The 18690-nt window shown below is 46.0% G+C and overlaps 1 protein-coding gene across 1 annotated transcript; it reads left to right on the plus strand.

The window, feature by feature from the left end:
- The first annotated feature begins 1405 nt into the window (after positions 1 to 1405).
- LOC144118726 (carbonic anhydrase 9-like) lies at positions 1406 to 10566 on the plus strand. The gene is made up of 3 exons (XM_077651573.1): positions 1406 to 1494; positions 7674 to 7898; positions 10068 to 10566. The coding sequence occupies exons 1-3, from the start codon at positions 1432 to 1434 to the stop codon at positions 10338 to 10340; spliced, it is 561 nt and encodes a 186-aa protein (XP_077507699.1). The 5' UTR covers positions 1406 to 1431; the 3' UTR covers positions 10341 to 10566.
- The last annotated feature ends 8124 nt before the right edge of the window (positions 10567 to 18690 follow it).

Raw genomic sequence — 18690 nt, forward strand, 5'->3', positions numbered from 1 at the left:
GACTCAGGCTATGAGGGACACCGTAGTGCAGGGCTGCAGATAATTTCGACTTCCGGGGCTTCTTTAATGTACACTGACCTTGCGCAGCAGACGGGACTCGTGCATTCGGCCTTTATCGAAATGCGACCGCCGCGGCCGGGGCAGAACCCGCTTCTTTTGGGTCAGCAGCCGAGCGCCATAACCACGGAGCCACCGCGGCGGCTTGTAGAAACGTGAGATGTGTACTTGCCTCATATGTAGATTATTCGCGCCTTATGTCCACAGTGCAAAAACTCCTCCTGCTCTCAAAGAGCCACCGTAGTCTCGACTTAATGAGTGGTGATTCCATCGGGGGTGATCCTTTATTGGCGGGGCCAGCGCCGGTCCTCCTGAGCGGACTGGTGCGCGAATGTATATAGCCAACAAGACGGTATTCAAGCTGGTATCCAAGCCGGTATCCAGTACGAAGTCGACATGAACTCTAATCGCGTCATTGGCTATACTATTTTATTGAGTGTCAAAAGACCCTGGCGTCTCGAAGAGCTTGCGAATAAGACCCATAGTTCATAACTTTGCGGAGTGTATCTCGTCGCCGTCAATGAAGCTGTCACAGCTCGTCGCCAAGAATTCTAGGGCAAGCTGTTATTTCCTGCGCACGCTGATACACCAGAAGAGTAGTTCCTTGTGCACATAAAGAGGAGCCGTCACGTTTCGCGATAAGCTCATTAAAGAGCGCAAAACAGAAAAGGGCAGGCATCGTCGACCTCTATTCTGTCCTGGCATTATGAGACATGATGCAGTTTTATTATTGCTTTCAGATATATGTGATACGTTTCCAGAGAAATGATGATGGATTTTTAAGGCGCAAGGATATCTATGGCCAAAGAGCGCCATGACACAAGGTATTTTGCATTTTCTTAACGACCCATTTCCCGAGCATTTCACCCTAAAGAAGCCGAGCACCAGACCAGGGGAAAGCTTGTACCCATTGTATCACCGGTGGGTACCCGGAGGCACTGGGGATCGAACCCCGCACCTCCCGCATACGAGGCGGATGCTCAACCACTTGGCCACCGCTGCAGTGTATTTCCAGAGAAAGAAAAAAAAGATATAGCTACTGCTGCTATGGGCTATTAATTTTATCATCCGCCTCGATTGCGAGAGGTGCTACGTTTGATCCTCAGTGCCGCCGGGCACCCACAGATTTTCTAATGGACACAAGCGTATTCCTACTGGCTTGGTGCTCGACATTGCTGGGGTGCAATGCTCGGAAAAATGGATCCGCCACCTCGCACAAACCAAAAGTACGTTAAACATGGTCCTCTTTGTCTAAGCTATACTTACGCCTATAAAATCAAATTATCATCGTCAACATGGTTCGAGATATCACAGTGGAAATGGTGCGACAGCCGCTTTCTCACGCAGGTGCAGCTTGTTCACACCACCGAAATAATGAGTGATAACGACTGTCTCCAGGAGGCCAATGGTCTGCTTGTTCTGGTCATCCTTCTGGAGGTGAGTTGGGACCCAGACAACACAAAACGTCCTAATGACGCCTTCAAATGGTACAATCGTTATAATCATCTCGGACAGGACGTCTTCAGTGCCTTTTGGGTGCATGACGGCCAAACGTATTCATGTTTGGGCCTGTGCAAAGGCCTACAGTATTGTTAAAAAAAATAAAAATAATAAGGATGTCCTCACTTTGTGTGCTGTTGGGTGACAAAAAAGCTGCCTCTCTTTTTTTTTTCGCTGGCTCTTTTTCCTAGTAGACATGAACCAACTGACCCAGCATTTCACTCTTCTGCTCGATATTTTGACCGCTTCTATGATGTGCCGTTTAAGCTGATTGAGAAACAACGCCTCGACCAATAACATTTATGCCTTCGAATTTTCAAAATTTGATTCCCAAGAAAAAGTTAACGAACCTACCTACGTGTAGGAGAATTAGCAGTCTGTTTATACATTTGTCGAATAAACCTTCGAATTTTCAGTCAAATGCGGCGATCCGCAGTGAGGTGCATTTTAGGCCACATACGCTGTGTGTGACTCTGCTATAGACACAGTTTTCATATGCGAAGACCATGTAGATATAGGTGCGTCAGTGAGTGACTGCGAGAGGGCGGACTGAAGTGTGATCTGAAATGCAAAGATTCTGAGCGCAAGCAAAGGGACATGAATGCATGTGACGTAATAAAATCAGTTTATATCAAGAGAATCAAAAGTGGCACATTTTACATCAGATAAGCCCTGCCTGTCCCACAAAGTGCACGTTGTTGTCTTTCTTAGAAACGACAGTTTATTTATTTATTTATTTATTTATTTATTTATTTATTTATTTATTTATTTATTTATTTATTTATTTCAGTACCCTCAGGGCCCGAGGGCATTACAGAGGGGAGTGGGGTACAATATACAAAATAACAAAGGAACAGCAGTCACAAGTAACACAAACATGTGAACAAGAATATGGCTCGGGCAAATCAGTAGGTTACAGCAAATACAATCAAACAAATTAACAGTCATTTAACACGAAATTCTGAGCAAAGAATGAAAGTAAGCATAAAAGTAAGCATACCACGCCAACAAGCATACCACGCAGACCAGGTCTGTTTTATTTACCACATAAGCTGAAAAGAATAAACGGCAGGGCGCAAGAATTACATGTACTATGTTACCATCAAGTTAGTTAAAGCCGATTTAAACACAGAATGGACACTTATTTCGACGACCGATCGGGGAAGGTGATTCCATTGTGCCGATGTGCTGGGGATGAATGAGTTGTAAAAGTGGTTTGTTTGGCATGAAAGAATACCAACTTTATGACGATGATCAATCCGAGCTGAAACGTAGCAAGGTGGCGTTATAAATTTTCTCTTAAGGATGGGGTTATCGTAGTAAATCTTATGGAATGGACAAAGGCGGGATATATTTCTACGTTGCGACAGTAGTGGGAGTGATAAGCTTGATTTCATGGCACTGACACTAGAGTTACGGTGATAATTCGAGAGAATGAAACGGGCCGCACGGTTCTGTATAGATTCGAGTTGGTATATTAGTGTCTCTTGATAGGGGTCCCAGATAGATGCAGCATGTTCTAGTTTACTACGAACCAACGACTTGTAGAGAAGCAGTTTTACGGAGCTAGAAGAAAGATTAAAGTTACGGCGTATGTAGCCCAGCATGCGGTTAGCGTTATTGCTTACATAGTCTATGTGTGCTTTCCAAGAAAGATTATGGGAAATGAAGACACCTAAATATTTGTAAAAAGGCACAGACTCAACGCTGCAATTATTAAGACGATATGAAGGCAATGTGGTGTTACGACGAGAAACCCGCATGTACTTGCACTTTTTTATGTTTAGTTCCATGTTCCATTTGTTAGTCCATTCAAGAGCATGATCAATATCCGATTGAAGAAGAGCTATATCAGAGTCACTGTTAATTTCGCGGTATATGACGCAGTCATCAGCAAAAAGATTTATTGTTGAACATAGATTGTCAAGTAAGTCATTGATATATATAAGAAAAAGCAGAGGCCCTATAGAACAGAGCCTTGTGGTACTCCAGATCCAACTGGAGAAGTGAAGGAAGAAGCATTATTAGCGGTGACAAATTGTGAACGATTAGTGAGAAACGAATGCAGCCACCTAAGAACGTTAGGGTCGAGGTTAAGTTTACTAAGTTTAAAAAAAAAGCAGTTGATGAGAGACCTTGTCAAACGCCTTTGAGAAATCGAGGAATATGCAGTCGACAACGGAACCCCTGTCGAGGAATGAGATTAGATTATGTGTGAAGGTTAAAAGCTGTGTTTCGCAAGAAAACCACTTCCGAAATCCATGTTGACTGTCCGTAAAAAAGGCATTAGAATCAAGAAACGATGCAAGGTGAGAGTAAATAACATGCTCCATGATTTTACACGGAATGCTGGTAAGTGAGATGGGTCGATAATTATGCGGGGAATGTTGATCACCAGATTTATGCAAGGGAATCACCTTCCCAACCTTCCAGTCATCAGGTATACATGCTGTTTCAAGAGATTGCTGAAATAGGTTAGAGAGTATTATTGCGCTGTATACCTTGGTTTTAATCAAGAACTTAGAACTAATGTTATAAACACCACATGATGAAGAAACCTTTTGTTTTTCGACTATTTTTTCCACTCCAGCAGGATCAAAGACAATAGAATCCATCGGTAAAAAGTCAGCACTGTTATACGCAGGGGTTACCGAACACTGATTTTTGGAAAAAGTTGAAACGAATACACTGTTTAGAACATTTGCACATTCATTAGGATGAATTAGTTGGTCAGTGGAGTCTTCAAGGCTGATGGATGAATTGTCTTTTTTGTTAACTACGCTCCAAAATTGCCTAGGGTTATTTATCAAAAGGGAAGGTAATGTGTCATTAAAAAACAAATCTTTGGCATCACCCTGACGGGTGAGAATCGCCCATGGTTTGGCGTTGAATCCCATAGAGATAAAGTATCTCAGCTACGTAGAATAATTTTAAAAGAACGTTTAAATATTTCTAGAAGATGGGGAAAAGCATCTTGAATGAGCTTTGAAGTATTAGCTAGAATTATTTGAAAGAAGCTTGAATGAAGTCTGGATCAATATGCCGCAGGATCTCCCACATGTAGATTCTTTCCTTAATAACAAAGGGAGAATATGCTTACATACATGCAGTGTTTCAGGCGTTGGTTTGCGATTTTTCCTTCTGTTAAGGCAGTTGTGCGCATGTCCAGGAAATTGTGCACTTGGCTGCTACAGGAGACGTGACAGATGCAAACTTTTCAGCGGGCTCTTATTCCCACCGTATTTTCCATTTCCTCGCACTGTTGTCTTCTCCGATGCTTCGCAAGCTTCAGCGTATACAAAGAAATGTGCTATCAGCACTTGACCCATCCTCATTTCCTTCGTATCTTTTTTTCCTCGTCCTTCCCTTCTTGGTTCCGTGGTACACGTCCTAACCTTGAGTCCGCTTATATTCCCACGAGGTCATCTTCCTTTTATGGTGTCGGCTACGCATTATCACTTCGTATAATGCGAACAGACGCACCCTAACCGCTCCGGATGAAGGGATTTTGGATGCACGAAAAAAAAACGTATACGAAAAAGGAGTTAGCGCCAAACGCATTTGTAGCAGGCACTCAGGGGGCAGTTCTTTGGACGTCCAAGAAATGATGCATCAGAGAAGGCGCTGTTTGTGTTTGCCAAAGAGGGTAAAGGCTTAGCCGCTAGCCGACAACGCTTCGTATACCCTCATTACCTCGAGGCCCATTACCCCGTCCTCCTTTCTCTGTCCAGATAAACTTTATGCCAGCCACTAAAGCCGTGTGGGCAATATCCCCGGACAGATAGGAATGCTTTGCAGTTATCACCCCCCCAAAAAAAACAAGGGCGAACAAAGAGAAGAAAACAAAAAGACCTCATCATCAATGAGGTCGTTATCAGGAATCCGAATAGTCGCGGACTGAGCTTTCGGCATCGAGCTATTGACAGCGGTGGTAACAGAGGCGGCAGACATCCAGCTAGCTCGAGGCCTTACGATGGGATCAATCAATGCTACACGCCTGCCGCGCTACCCCTGATGGTGACTTCGCAGTGGTTGAACGTCCTCTTTTCTCGGAATTAAGGAAACGACGTATCATTCTATCCAAGCACACTTTCGAACGAGCGTTAGATCCTGTGTGAAACTTGGCCAATCCTCTGATCAGATAAGAACAACGCGAAAACTATAGCGTGTGAAGGTATGTCACCGTGGGGTGACATACCTTCAGGGTGTGCTCGTGGGTGTGGCTCTGAGCACGCTTCGGCAAGGCGGTTTCGGCTTTCAGCACCCGCAAAGCTAGACTTCCTTGCGCTGCAGCGCCAACGGGAATCGTATTTTAGAAGATCGGTTGTTGGTCTTTGGGGGTTTAACGTCCCAAAGCGACTCAGGCTATGAGCAACGCCGTAGTGAAGGGCTCCGGAAATTTAGACCACCTGGGGTTCTTTAACGTGGACTGACGACGCACAGTACACGGGCCTCTAGAATCTCGCCATCGAAATTCGACCGCCGCGGCCGGCATCGAACCCGCGTCTTGCAGGTCAGCAGCCGAGCGCCATAACCACTGAGCCGCCGCGGCGGCTTGCATTTAGAAGAATCTAAAGAGTTGATACTGCTGTTATGAACGGCGAGCTGCCTAACCAGCACAATAGTTGGCATTTTTTAAACTCTTTTATTATGTCCGCCATAGGTCACAATACTGTGCCGAAGAAAACGCTCCCTCAAGTTATATAAGAGTATATGACCCGTATTTAACTGTTACTAACCATCTTCAGTGAAGAACTCTTTATATCGAAAACGATGAAGAGGGACAGGAAGCACACTGTAATAGTTAACTTTTTTATTTTTACCTGTTAGTCTGTTCACCTTCGAGTACATTTGAAATGAACCCAACTTTATATATAGACGCGCTCCTTCTGATCGATCGTCCTTCGAATTTCAGTGGCACTTTCGGTACAATGCGAACGTTAGAAAATGCCACATAAAGGCTGCAGTAAATTTCACATAAGTTGCCACGAACATGTCGCCGCAGGCGTCGTCAAGGGTTCAAGGTAATACACCTTTCATCATAGCTTTCAGAGTGGTGCTGAGACGGTCGGACGAATATTAATTACTAAAATTGCCCATGCTTCTTGTGCTCAAGTACGGTGGCCATGATATTGGAGTTCCCGTTAAAAAAGTTCTTTACTCATGCCTGTTGTAAGGCTTTGCTTCAAAGTCCAGGCATCTCCCGTGGTCACCTTCTTGGACGGTAGCGAACTTAAACGAAGTGCCGCTCATAAATTCTGACAATTATCTATCAAAGGGGCCTTATACAGCTTTCTATTCTTCTTAGAAGGGCTTATTTCAAGGTCACAGATGGCGCGACAATTTGCAGATCCTCGCGAGCCTTGCGGCAATCAGCATTGCAATGATAGTTATTATAGATAACATTCTTTGGAATGAACGGAGTCGTCATCGTTGGCTTGTGTCGCAAGTGCGGACTCACGCAAGTTAACCTTCTGGCCGAAGACATCTTTCTAATGTGCAAAAGACATTTGACGGACACGCTGACCGGGACATGGGTGTTGTTGAGCCTTTTCCTTTTCCTATCAATATTGCCGCGAATATTTGCAGTGTTTGTTCGTTTTTCAAATCTGCCGCCACACCACTTTATCGCTTTGTTTGCTACGCAAGACGCGACTAGATTTATCTCGATTGATCGCAGCCAGGCAGAGCTGATTCTGCGTTGTTCCGGAATGTTCTAGTAACTTTGCACGCTTTATCTCGAAAGTTCGCTATCAGCTTTAAATTGAGCACGGCCGACAGCGGCGGGCATTCTGTTCGACGACCGCCGAGCACGCTTGTCGCTTCGCCGCCGCCTAGTGATTCAGTCCCTTTTCGGTGCAAGTCAGCCCAATAAACAGTTATCTTTTAGAAGACCCTTTTGTCTGTCTTCATCGCTGCTTTGACTGCCGTCACCACTACGTGACAATACGGCGACTATGCGGAGCTTCTCAGCTCGAACGATGCTGGTCCATTGCGCAAGCCCCAGTTCACGAACCACCAGCCGAGTCCTTCAAGGACTCGCGTATCGTTACCGCTCAATTACTATTACCCGTCTTCTAACAGTCTAACATGAGTCATGCTCTTCGAACGTGCAGGAAGTCGAAGACAACAACCAGGAGCTGGTTCCGTTCCTGTACGCGTTGCAAGAGCTGTCCGCCCAGCACGGTACGCGCACGATATCCGAGTTCCTGGTGGCGTCGCTGGTGCCGCGGAGCACAGTCGAGTATTACATCTACCCGGGCTCGCTCACGTTCCCACCGTGCACCGAGCGAGTCATCAACGTCGTCTTCCAGAGGACTGTCCCCATCGGACGGAAACAGGTTCGTGCAGGCGAGGTCGCACTTCGCGTCATAGTTCTTCGATCACACCGCGGTGATGAAACTCTGATAAAAGGTGGTAGGGGTATAACACAGTTTAGCCGAGTAGACGTGTGAAAGCAGGTGTTTATTCTTCAGTTGGATGGGACACTTAACCTCCGCCTTAAGGGTATGATATGACACTATCTTTAGTGGGTTAATGCTCAGCAGAATTGGCCGTTCTCTGCTAAACATAGTGAAGGCTACGAGTCCTCATAACACTACCGGCGCAGTGGCGCAGCGGTTAAGCGATTCACCTCTGCACTGGCAGGCGGCTGTTCCGGTCAGAGCCAGCCGTAGGGATCGTGCGACCCATGTTGCTATTCCCGAGCAATCTCTCGCGCAGCTGGCGCGACGCCCCTTCGAACTTATCCGATCTTCCTCCCGTTGGCTGCAGCTTGCGCGACGCACCTCCGAACTTGCTCGAGCTCATACCCGAGTCACTACCCGAGTAACTCGGCTAAGCTCGGGTAAGCGGTATTACTGTTGCTAGGCAACGGCCCAAGAAAGAAAGAAAGATCGGATGGTTTGCAAGATTCATGGTCGCTGTTGGTGGGCGTATGAGTGCTTTCGCAATAAAATCCGGGGCTGGCTTGCAGCTCAGATTCTGCACGCTAGCAGATTGTGGCGCCGCCTATGAGGTTCGCAGTTATCATGGCTGTTAGCTATCTACGGCACCGTGGCCAACTTTTCTTTCTCCACTCTAACCATGGCTTCAGCTGAGCTGACTGCCGTAAGAGGCAACCAACTCATAGTGCGTGATCACGATCACATCTCGACAGGGACCCCGGAACACCCCCCCCCCCCCCCTCGGCCAGTCTCCAATTGCTGGCACTTGAATCAGATTGCTGACAATTCAATTGAAACACTTCAGTTCTAGGGCTCTTTTAATGCAAAGCACAGTGGAGCTGAGCTACCTGGCTTCGTAGCCAGTTGTAAAGCATTTCGTATATGAGTAACCTAAACCAGTCATGTCCCAACAGAAGTCGACTGTCTGATCCATGTACGTGATCATGATTAGCAAATTTTAAACAGACTGCACAAACTTTTTTATTGCAACTGATCACTCCTCGTGCGTAAAGCTTCCCATCTATAAAGCTTCCCATTTCAATTCGTTTCATATTGCCGTGAATCTTTGCACCGTTTGTTCGTTCGAGCTCAAAATCGCCGGCACGCGGCTTCTTCATTATGTTTTGTAATGGCAGATGCGACGAGGCTTATTTCCATTGATCGTGGCCACGTGTAAATGCTTCCACATTTTTCCAGATTGTTAATTGTAACTGTTAATTGTTAATTGTAGTTGCTTTTTGTTCCTTATCTCTAAGGTTCCTTGCCAGCTTTAAATTGAGCGCGGCCAAGTACTGCAGCCATTCAGTCCGTTGATCGCCTAGCACGCTTGTGGCTATCGCCGCCGCCGAGTCGATTCAATTCTTAGTGGGCGCGAGTCAGACCCTTAAACAGTTTCTTTTGGAAGTCTTTTCATTGTCGTCCTGACTGCTGGAGCATCGTCACCACAGAGTGACAGTTTGCATCAACCTTCGAAATGTGAAAAAATAAAAAAATAATAAAAATATAAAATTTATTGTGTAAATGAACCCTAAATAAACAAAAAATAAGCTCGAAGTCTTGCCCCCTCACTCAAAAAAAAAAAGTTCCGGGGTCCCTGCATCTCGATACATGGGCCTATAATGGGGAACCTTGCAACCACGGTCACTGCAACTGCCGTGTTCAGACAGCTATACTGCATATGGCTTAGAACAATAAGACGCGCTGCAGACTTCTATCGCAGTTGGACCTGATGCGAAATTGGTGCTAAGGCTTGAACGTTCCAGACAGAAAAGTTCCAGGAAGAACCATGGCATGCACATGCATGCGCTGCCATCTTTGTTTATTTGTGGGTGGGGGTTCTTTCTGATGTCATTTGGAAGTTGTTGCAAGCAGCACCCTGTAAATGGCAAAAAAGTTTGGCAATCACTCTCGCTTGAGTCGTAACTGAGAAATCTGAGCCCTTTTGCCTTTTCGTTAGTCAGAAATCGTATTATCCACGTGCTACTTTAAATGTGAGCACAGATTTCTATTAGCGTTCGGCAGGTGGAATGCATTATGCTTACATTTCTCGGCGATCGTTCGTAGCTGGAGGAACTCCGCAAGCTGCGCTGGAGCCTGGGCGGCGATGCTTCCTGCGTCGGACTGGTGGCCGACAACGTGCGGGCCATTCAGATCGGAGCCGACGTCCAATCCACGCGAACCATCTTCCGCTCTTTCCTCTCGCTCGACGCTGCAGCCTCCTCCGTCACAGGGCCCAGCTGTGCTGCCGTTCTGGCAGCAGTCGCCGCTGCTGCAGCTTCCCGGGCCTTCGTAATCACAAGTTTGAGCCATCGTGACCTGAGTTCCTTTCGCCCATAGAGCTCGTGGCACAAGGTCGATCGCTTATGCTTGATATGTAAAGCGCCTCAGCACCCAAGCAGCGCGACTGCAGGCCGGCTGGTGCACATCCACAGGTTCGCCAAGAAGGCCCTCCACCTCTGCACTGCACCGACCCCACGAGCACCTGCGATGACGGAACTTATGAGCTGAGGGGCACAGGTATAAGAAATAGGCGTTATTCGTGCAATGAGTGTGAAAGTTGACACTGTTTAGGAGCGGTATAAAAATGGTCTTCTGCGCCAACTTGCGTTCGACTGCCTTGTTGTCTTGTTGTTGGACTGTCTGCGGTACGGGGCCGAAACGAAAAGGGTTCAGCTTAAAGGGACACTGAGGAGAACTCTATCAATTTTTTTGTTAGCAAAATTTGATAGTTTGGCATTTCATCGCTTTGTTGCCGCTTGTCCGGGCGCGAAAGATGCATTTATTTCAAAGAAATTTGGATTCGAAGTTTAAAAGTTATTCCCGCCGCTCTGATTCAAACTCAGGGAACTCTTATGACGTCACGGCAACTCTTAGGACGTCACAAAACAGAGTGACGTAAACGGGACGTAAACGCAGACTCCCTGATTTCTGACGGCTAACGGTGCGGTGCGCAACCTTCCTTTGCCAGCCTCAGAGATTCGTAGCACCCATGAGGTAAGGAAAATTTCTCCAAGGTGGCGCCTCTTGTCCTAGGAAGTCATCACGCTTGTACTTCCGAGATTGGCCTGTGGCGGCGATACCTGTATTTTGGTTCTTGCTATTTTCTACATTACAAGAGCTTTGTTTTCAGGAAGAGTGGCGTTTTTGTGATCAGGAGCTGCTATTCTATCGATACAAGCCAACTTCAATTTCTCCTCAGTGTCCCTTTAATTTAAAAAAAGGGCAGAGTGGGTGTGGAGTTCGCTGACCTTTCCGCGAACTGGTCGGTCTCGTGTTCGCAAAGAAGGCCTCAGCAGTGGGGTCGGAAGTCGCCAACAAAGGGGGCCCGTCGATCCCGTCCCGGCCTCCCCTGCTTGCGGCGGACGTCCTTATCTACTCCGCGCCGTCACGGGCATTTCCCGCCGGGAAGAGCCCTAACCAGACACAGCTGTTGACATGTGTGGGTTGCCAAGTGGTTGCCGAGGCTTCGGGAATGAAGGAGATACGGCTGGGTAGGAGCCGAGTGACCATGAACGACTGTCTTCTTCTCTTTCGATGTTCTGTAAGCAACTTTAGTGATCGTCTCGTCGGCATATGTTTGTCGCGAGTGCGAAAGAGAAAACATGTTAGGAAAGTGGTAACGACTGTGCCGTGGGAGAGGGTGGTCGCGTTTGTGCTGTTTGCGTATTTGATTGCAACCTCTCCTTTCCCAAATGTTTAATCAGTACTCTTTCCCCACTCTGTGATTAGTTGGTGGAAACCTTATTTTCCTTTCTCTAACCACTGATTGTTGAGGTGTGTCGCTTGTAATCTGATTGGTGGCTGTCCCCGCTAAGGGCGGAGACGGATGGTTTAAAAACAAGGGCTGAATTCGTCTGATCAACGGTTTAATCATGTAAATAGTTTTCTCCTTGCTTTGTTTCTTCTTGTTTTATTTATGTTGAAATAAATTGATAACCTTATCCTTTCTTCGGGTAACGTGAATGTTTGCATGGGCTTGCAAATTTAGCATCGTTTTTTTTTCCCCGCATGGTGTGCAACCCACAGGCCTCTGTTTATTGATGGTTAAATTAACAACAAACACGGTTTTGTAAATTTTTTGGCCTTCTGTATGTTACCCGGGTGACCACTGAGAAAATTTTGGAAAGCCGATCACTTTGTTCTATGATGTCGAAGTGTTCTTTTTTAGGAATTTCCTAATGTTCGGGAGGTTGATTGTGAAGGTCAGTATAAGATTACAGCGATGTGGTGTGCTCTGGGGTTTCTCGAAGACGTGATTATGTTTGTTACTTACGTCTTAATGGCATCGTTGATTACACAGGACGAGTAGTGTTGTTTCTTTAGAATGTCCCGCTTGCGATTATCATTTTCTTGAATATCCTTCAAACGTAAGTAAATTGGTTTGTATCCGATGGCCTGTGAGTATGGGATTGAAGTTTTGCAGTGGGCGTGGGTGGCAACTGTTGAAATGAAGATACTGTTGTCTGTCTGTGGGTTTTTTTTATAACGTTAGTGATTAATGTTCTTCCTTTAACTCGAACAAAACATCTAGGTAGTTAATTTTATTGATAAGTAAGTGTGTGTGAAAGGGACATTAGGATATATGTTGTTGAACGAGGTGATAAACTGAACGAGTTCGTCCTCTGTTTCTATCCAAATTATGAATATGTCATCCAGAAATCGTTTGTAAAAAGCTGGTTTGTTTGGATATGAGGAGCGAAAGTCTGATTCAATTTTGTTCATTATTATGTTGGTGTGATTTGGCTCCATTTTTGTGTCCACAGCTGTACCGCTCGTTCGAAGATGTATATGAGTTGTTGAATTCAAAAGCGTTAAGTTTAAGGACCAAATTGGCAAGTGTCTCGATGGCACTTGTACTAGGGGAGTCTAGACTTTTGTATTTTTTATATGCTCCGAACATGGCCTGATCTAATTCCGTCGTCATGTGGAATGTTAGTGTAAAATGACACTTAGTCCAGAGTAACTAGGAAGGCGCCATGCGGGAAGGTGACATTCGATCGTGCTTTCAGGAAATGATTAATGTCGCGTATGTAAGATGGATGTTTCGGAGGTATACTGCTTTGATGAGAGAATCGATGCAATCTGTGATCGATTCTTTGAATGTGCCAATGCCAGATACAGTGGGTCGCCCTGGGTGATTCTCTTTGTGTATTTTCGGGAGAATGTAGAAGCGCTCTGTAGAGGCATTTTTTTTTTTGCGCCAGCGCCTGAATTACTCGAGGTGGTAATTCACCTTCATCGGTTGTTCATTAAGAGCTCAAGCCCGCCCACAAAGGTGGAGGTATAGTTATTTTAGAGAAAGATGACTACATTCAGGAGGGCAACCTTCAGCTCAACAACCCAAAATTCTGTAAGAAACTTTCATCAGACCCCAACACTGAGCACCAGAAGATCACAGAAAAAACTCTTGTTTTATAAGGGTATTTATAAGGGTTGGAAAAGGCTGCTAAAGTCTCTACTGAAACTGATTCTAAAACCTAACAATTTCGAATTCGACGACGCCCATTACATCCTGTTGCGTTGCAAGACACTGCTCGCCTGTGGGCCCGCGAGCTCCGGAAACTGCTTCTGCCGCGAACGCTCCTGGCTACCCTCGGCGCCGCAGGGTGCCGGCCTCGTCGCGGACGCGGGGCTCATGTTCGGCCGAAGACGCGCCCCTCTCGGACTTGACATGTTTGTGAGGGTCGCGAAGCGCGGCTGTCCCCCACTCCTCTCGCGTCGGAACTCGGGTTGGCCTGCATTCGGCCACCAAAGGATGCTTCCTTCCTGGAACCCGCTGCTTGGTCCCGGACCATACCGTTCGAAAAGGCGACCGTCAACGGACAAAGGGAATCTTCCTCCGGCAGCGGAAGAGAGCAGCTGCTCGGGGAGCCAGTCTGTATCTCCCAAGGGCCTGGGGCCCTGTTTTCTTCTTTCGGGTCAAAGTCTCTAAATAAAGACCCAATTCCTAACCTTCACCGAGTCCGCAGCCAGTACCTCGCAACAATCCACATTAGCGGCACATCTATGGGAACAATAGAATATTGCGTAATTATGTAAATATTTTCATGGCTATCGAGGAGGACTTTCTTGCAGAATGTGATTACAAACCGCTTTACTATTAACGTCTCATTGACGATATTTTCATAATTTGGCCACACGGTGAAACAGTGAACTTCTAAGTTTAATTAGAGACGTTAACAGTGCTCACACGTCTATCAAATTTTCACACCACTACTCGCGCTCAACAGGAAGTTAGCTGGACGTCACTGTCACGGTTTCTCAAAACCGACTCGCTTACCGGCAACCCACCGATTCTCAGCATTATTTGCATTTTTTAGGATAGTGAAACAGAATGGACTTATACCAAATTAACTCGATTACTGGAGCTAGAGCTAGCTAAGGTGCGAGTAAAGTTAAAAGGGAAAAGATGCAAACCCAAGAGTTGGTGGGATGAGGAGGTCAAGAGGGCAATAGAAAAGCGCAAGGAAGCATCCAGAGAACACAGATATTCCCAGAAGGGGGGGGAACCAAAACCCGAAGTAGACAGAAAATGGGATACCTTCATAAAGTGTAGAAGGGACGCATCCTATTTGATTAATGAGAAAATTAGAAGAAAGGGTGCCCAATGGATGTCAAAAGTAAATAAAAAGGATAGAAAAGCAGCCCAAAAATTCTGGAAACATCTAAATGCAATGAGTAATAAAACTAGGCTAGAACAAAGGTTTATTGTTACAGATGAGGGTATTCGACTAGAAGGGGATGAAGCAATAAAACGCATAGGAACAAGGATGACGGAAAAATTTTCAGCAAAGCACGTGGTACATAGTTTATCGAAGGAGGATAGACCGGTTACAGCAATAGCTTCACTTGAGCAAGGAGAGTGGGAAAGGGCAGAGAAGAAGGTTCCTAGTGGCACATCAACAGGACCAGATGGTATCCCGATTATGTTGATAAAGAAGTTAGGACCAAAATCCAAGCAAACATTAATACAGGTAGTGAACAAAATGATAGTGGATGAGAAAGTCCCCGATGAATGGCGATTAAGTAGAATGAACATGATATATAAGGGAAAGGGGGACAAAGCAGACGTAAGTAACTATCGCCCCATAACAGTGACATCTGTGGTTTACAGGGTGGTGATGCAAATTATAAAGGATAGACTGCAGGCTTGGGTGGAGAACGAGGGGGTGTTAGGGGAACTACAGAATGGGTTCCGGAAACAAAGGAGGTTGGAGGACAATCTATTTTCATTGACACAGTGTATAGAAATTGCGGAAAAGGAACATAGGCCCTTATTGCTAGCATTTCTGGATATTAGGGGAGCCTATGACAACGTTACTCAGGAGCATTTGTGGGACATATTGGGCACATTGGATGTGGAAAATGGAGTAATTAATCTTTTAAAAGATATATATAGAGGTAACAGAGTGCTCATAAAATGGGAAAAAAATGTATCAGGGCCTGTAGAGATACAGCAGGGGCTTAGACAAGGATGTCCTCTGTCCCCTTTGTTGTTCATGTTGTACCTGCAAGGTTTGGAGGCCAAGCTAGAGGGGAGTGGACTAGGCTTCAACCTATCTTTTTTCAAGCAAGGGGAATTGATTAAACAGACATTACCGGGACTAATATACGCGGACGATATAGTGATAATGGCTGACAACAAGGAAGACCTGCAGAAGTTGTTAGACATATGCAGTACAGAGGGAGATAGATTAGGCTTCAAGTATAGTAAGGAAAAATCTGCAGTCATGATATTTAATGAAGAGGGCGGCGAGCATAGAATACAGGAGTTCGTGCTAAAAGTAGTGAATGAGTACAAGTATCTTGGGGTGTGGATAAATAACAGTGTTGAGTATCTGACAGAGCATGAAAAATATGTAATGAATAAAGCTAGTAGGAATGCAGCTGTCATGAAAAATAGGGCACTGTGGAATTACAATAGGTATGAGGTGGTAAGAGGGATCTGGAAAGGGGTGATGGTCCCTAGCCTGACCTTCGGGAATGCGGTCCTGTGTATGAGGCCAGATGTTCAAGCAAGGCTGGAAATTAGGCAACGGGGAGTAGGGAGGTTAGCTTTGGGAGCACATGGCAATACACCAAATCAGGGGGTACAGGGGGATATGGGATGGGCGTCTTTCGAGAGCAGAGAGGCTAGCAGTAAGATAGCATTTGAGGAACGATTGAGAAGGATGGAGGAAAAGCGGTGGGCTAGGAAAGTTTTCAGATACCTGTATATAAAGAATGTTGACACGAAATGGAGAAAGCGAACTAGAAAATTGACAAGCAAATATCTGGACAGCAGTAAGGGGGCAAATCAGCATTTATCGGTTAAGAAAAAGGTTAAAGGAACAGAGAGAGCGTTGTGGAAAACAGGGATGCTGACGAAATCGGCACTGGAAACATACCGGACCTTTAAACAGGAAATTGTCAAAGAAAATATCTATGATAATTGTAGGGGAAGTTCTTTGCTGTTTGAGGCCAGGACTGGAGTTTTGCGGACTAAGACGTATAGAGTCAGGTGCCAGGAGATAGACACTTTGTGCATTGCGTGCGGAGAGGAGGAGGAAACGGCTGAACACTTGATACTTTTCTGTAAAGGGCTTCACCCTACAGTGGAAGGCAGCGGGGCTGACTTACCCAAGGCATTGGGGTTTAGGGATAGTGAGGGGAAAGTGGATTTTAAGAGGTTAGAAGTAACCAAGCGAAGGTTATCTGATTGGTGGCTAAAAGCAAGACAGGAGTAAAATTTCACAAGACATGGCTAGGTGGCTTGAGCCACCGCCCGATGTAAAGGGTTCAGCCGTATCCATCCATCCATCCATCCATCCATCCATCCATCCATCCATCCCCTATAGCTTACAGCCAAGCACATCGCTTTAGGCGCATCTGCTCAAGGAAGGATGACTTCAGGTCTAACTGTACAGAACTAAAAGGTGCACTGTTGCGACAAAAATACACCGAAAAAAAATCATTGATGATGCCAGAGGCAGAGCGGGCAGACTGCCCGCAAAGAGATTCTCAGGAGCTCCAAAGCTACCGACATATCTAGCCGCACAAATCTAATTCTAACACACACTGACTCTATTCCAAATGTCTGGCACATTCTAGAAAAACACTAACATGCTCACCCAAAGTGAACGGTGCAAATCTACCTTTAAGGAGCCACCACAGGTCGTGTACCAACGGAACAAACATTCACTACATTTTAACTTCGTCCAAAATTAGCACTTCTTTAAGCAAGGAACGCTAATTTTGCATTCCGCAAAATTGCATTCCGCAGTTAGTGCTGCGCAAAGTGCATGCGTTGTCAGGTCTGCGCCCAAATGACCGCATCAACCATCGCCTTCAGCAGTCCCCGACTTTTTCATCAAAATCAAAGGAAACTTTGATCGTGACTGCTCGAACGTGGCGTATAACTTCTTGAGTGTCCGACGTGTCAGTCGGCCAAACAGAGACGCGCTTCCAAATACGGTTCAAAGACCGGTATCCCACCTTCCGATTGTATAATTATAGCTCTTCACTGAAAAGTAGACCGCCATTCGCATTCTTGGCTCTGAATGCCTGTCCGTCTGACGCATGTCCTTCCGTCAATCAAAGCAAGCACTTATCCGGTCAAGAAAATGTGATTGGACCAAGAGACCACGCGCTAGGGACAATTTGTTGGTAACTCCACTGAATGGAATGTGTGTGTGTTCCGGCGTTTTGTGCTATGCCCGAAGTACTGCCACTGGACATCCTTCTGGACTGTGATTCATCACGCGCCAAGCGCGTAGGTGCCATTTTTGTAAAGCTTTCTTTTTTTTTGGGAGGGGGAGGGCGGTTAATTCGGTGTACGAACACCCCTCAAAATTTTCTGAGCGCTGCATTCCCCACCCCCCTCGTTTCGGCCTTTTTTTCGCCCATGCTATTTGCACACTGCACCGACTCAGTAAAATGTGAAAACGAAAATAAGATTTTCGGTTTATTCTTGAAAATATTGATGAACGGTGTCACGGCTCTAAACAGGAAGCGGAAGTTATTGCAGAAAACAGTCAGTCACTCTTCTTCGCCATCGCACGACGTATGGCACTAGTTTATTGTAGGCACAGTTCACCCAGTTAAACACGCCTTCTCACGTCAGCCTACTTTTTAATCCTTTGCATTGTCCTCAAATGATCATAAACTGAAAATGATCATAAAATAAAAAAGTGCTTTTTTTTAAAGCGCCAGTGCGGTTCCTTGAATGGGGTAGAACTTTTGACAAATGTCATTGGTTCGCAGCTGCTGACTTTGTTGTAGAGCTCCAGAAGCGTTTGTGTTCACTCATCACATCACTTTATTTTCTTTAATGACGCCTGACCTGGGGTGTTACATGGTGGGTTTACATAGTGCAAGCATTCACAGTGGTTGAAAATATTGACGGGCAGGGGTTCAGTTAGAAGCCCAGGACGCCGATGCCCCCCCCCCCCCCCCCCCCACCTCGCCCCCGGCGCACATGTTCCCAGGAGCGGTCATGCCCTGGGGAAATAGAGGAATGTACATCGAGGCGTGACGCCCGCATTAGGGTGCCTCCATGCCAGCTAATGCACTAATCCTTTCGGCTCTGGCGCCGAGTCATCCCCTGCTGACCGGCAGGGGGCCGACGACCTTGTCCCGCTGAGACATTCCTTTGCTGTCAATGGAGACGGGAAATCCGATGCGTGGCACTCGATGGAATGCACATGCA

Source organism: Amblyomma americanum, chromosome 2 (genome assembly GCF_052857255.1).
Source record: "Amblyomma americanum isolate KBUSLIRL-KWMA chromosome 2, ASM5285725v1, whole genome shotgun sequence".
NCBI lineage: Eukaryota > Metazoa > Arthropoda > Arachnida > Ixodida > Ixodidae > Amblyomma > Amblyomma americanum.

What these genes read in the sequence shown, in the direction of transcription:
- LOC144118726 (XM_077651573.1), top strand. Translation starts at nt 1,432, where the DNA reads ATGAGTGATAACGACTGTCTCCAGGAGGCCAATGGTCTGCTTGTTCTG. An exon ending in TTCTGGTCATCCTTCTGGAG is followed by an intron (nt 1,495 to 7,673) that starts GTGAGTTGGGAC and finishes TCGAACGTGCAG; the next exon opens with GAAGTCGAAGACAACAACCA. An exon ending in TCCCCATCGGACGGAAACAG is followed by an intron (nt 7,899 to 10,067) that starts GTTCGTGCAGGC and finishes GATCGTTCGTAG; the next exon opens with CTGGAGGAACTCCGCAAGCT.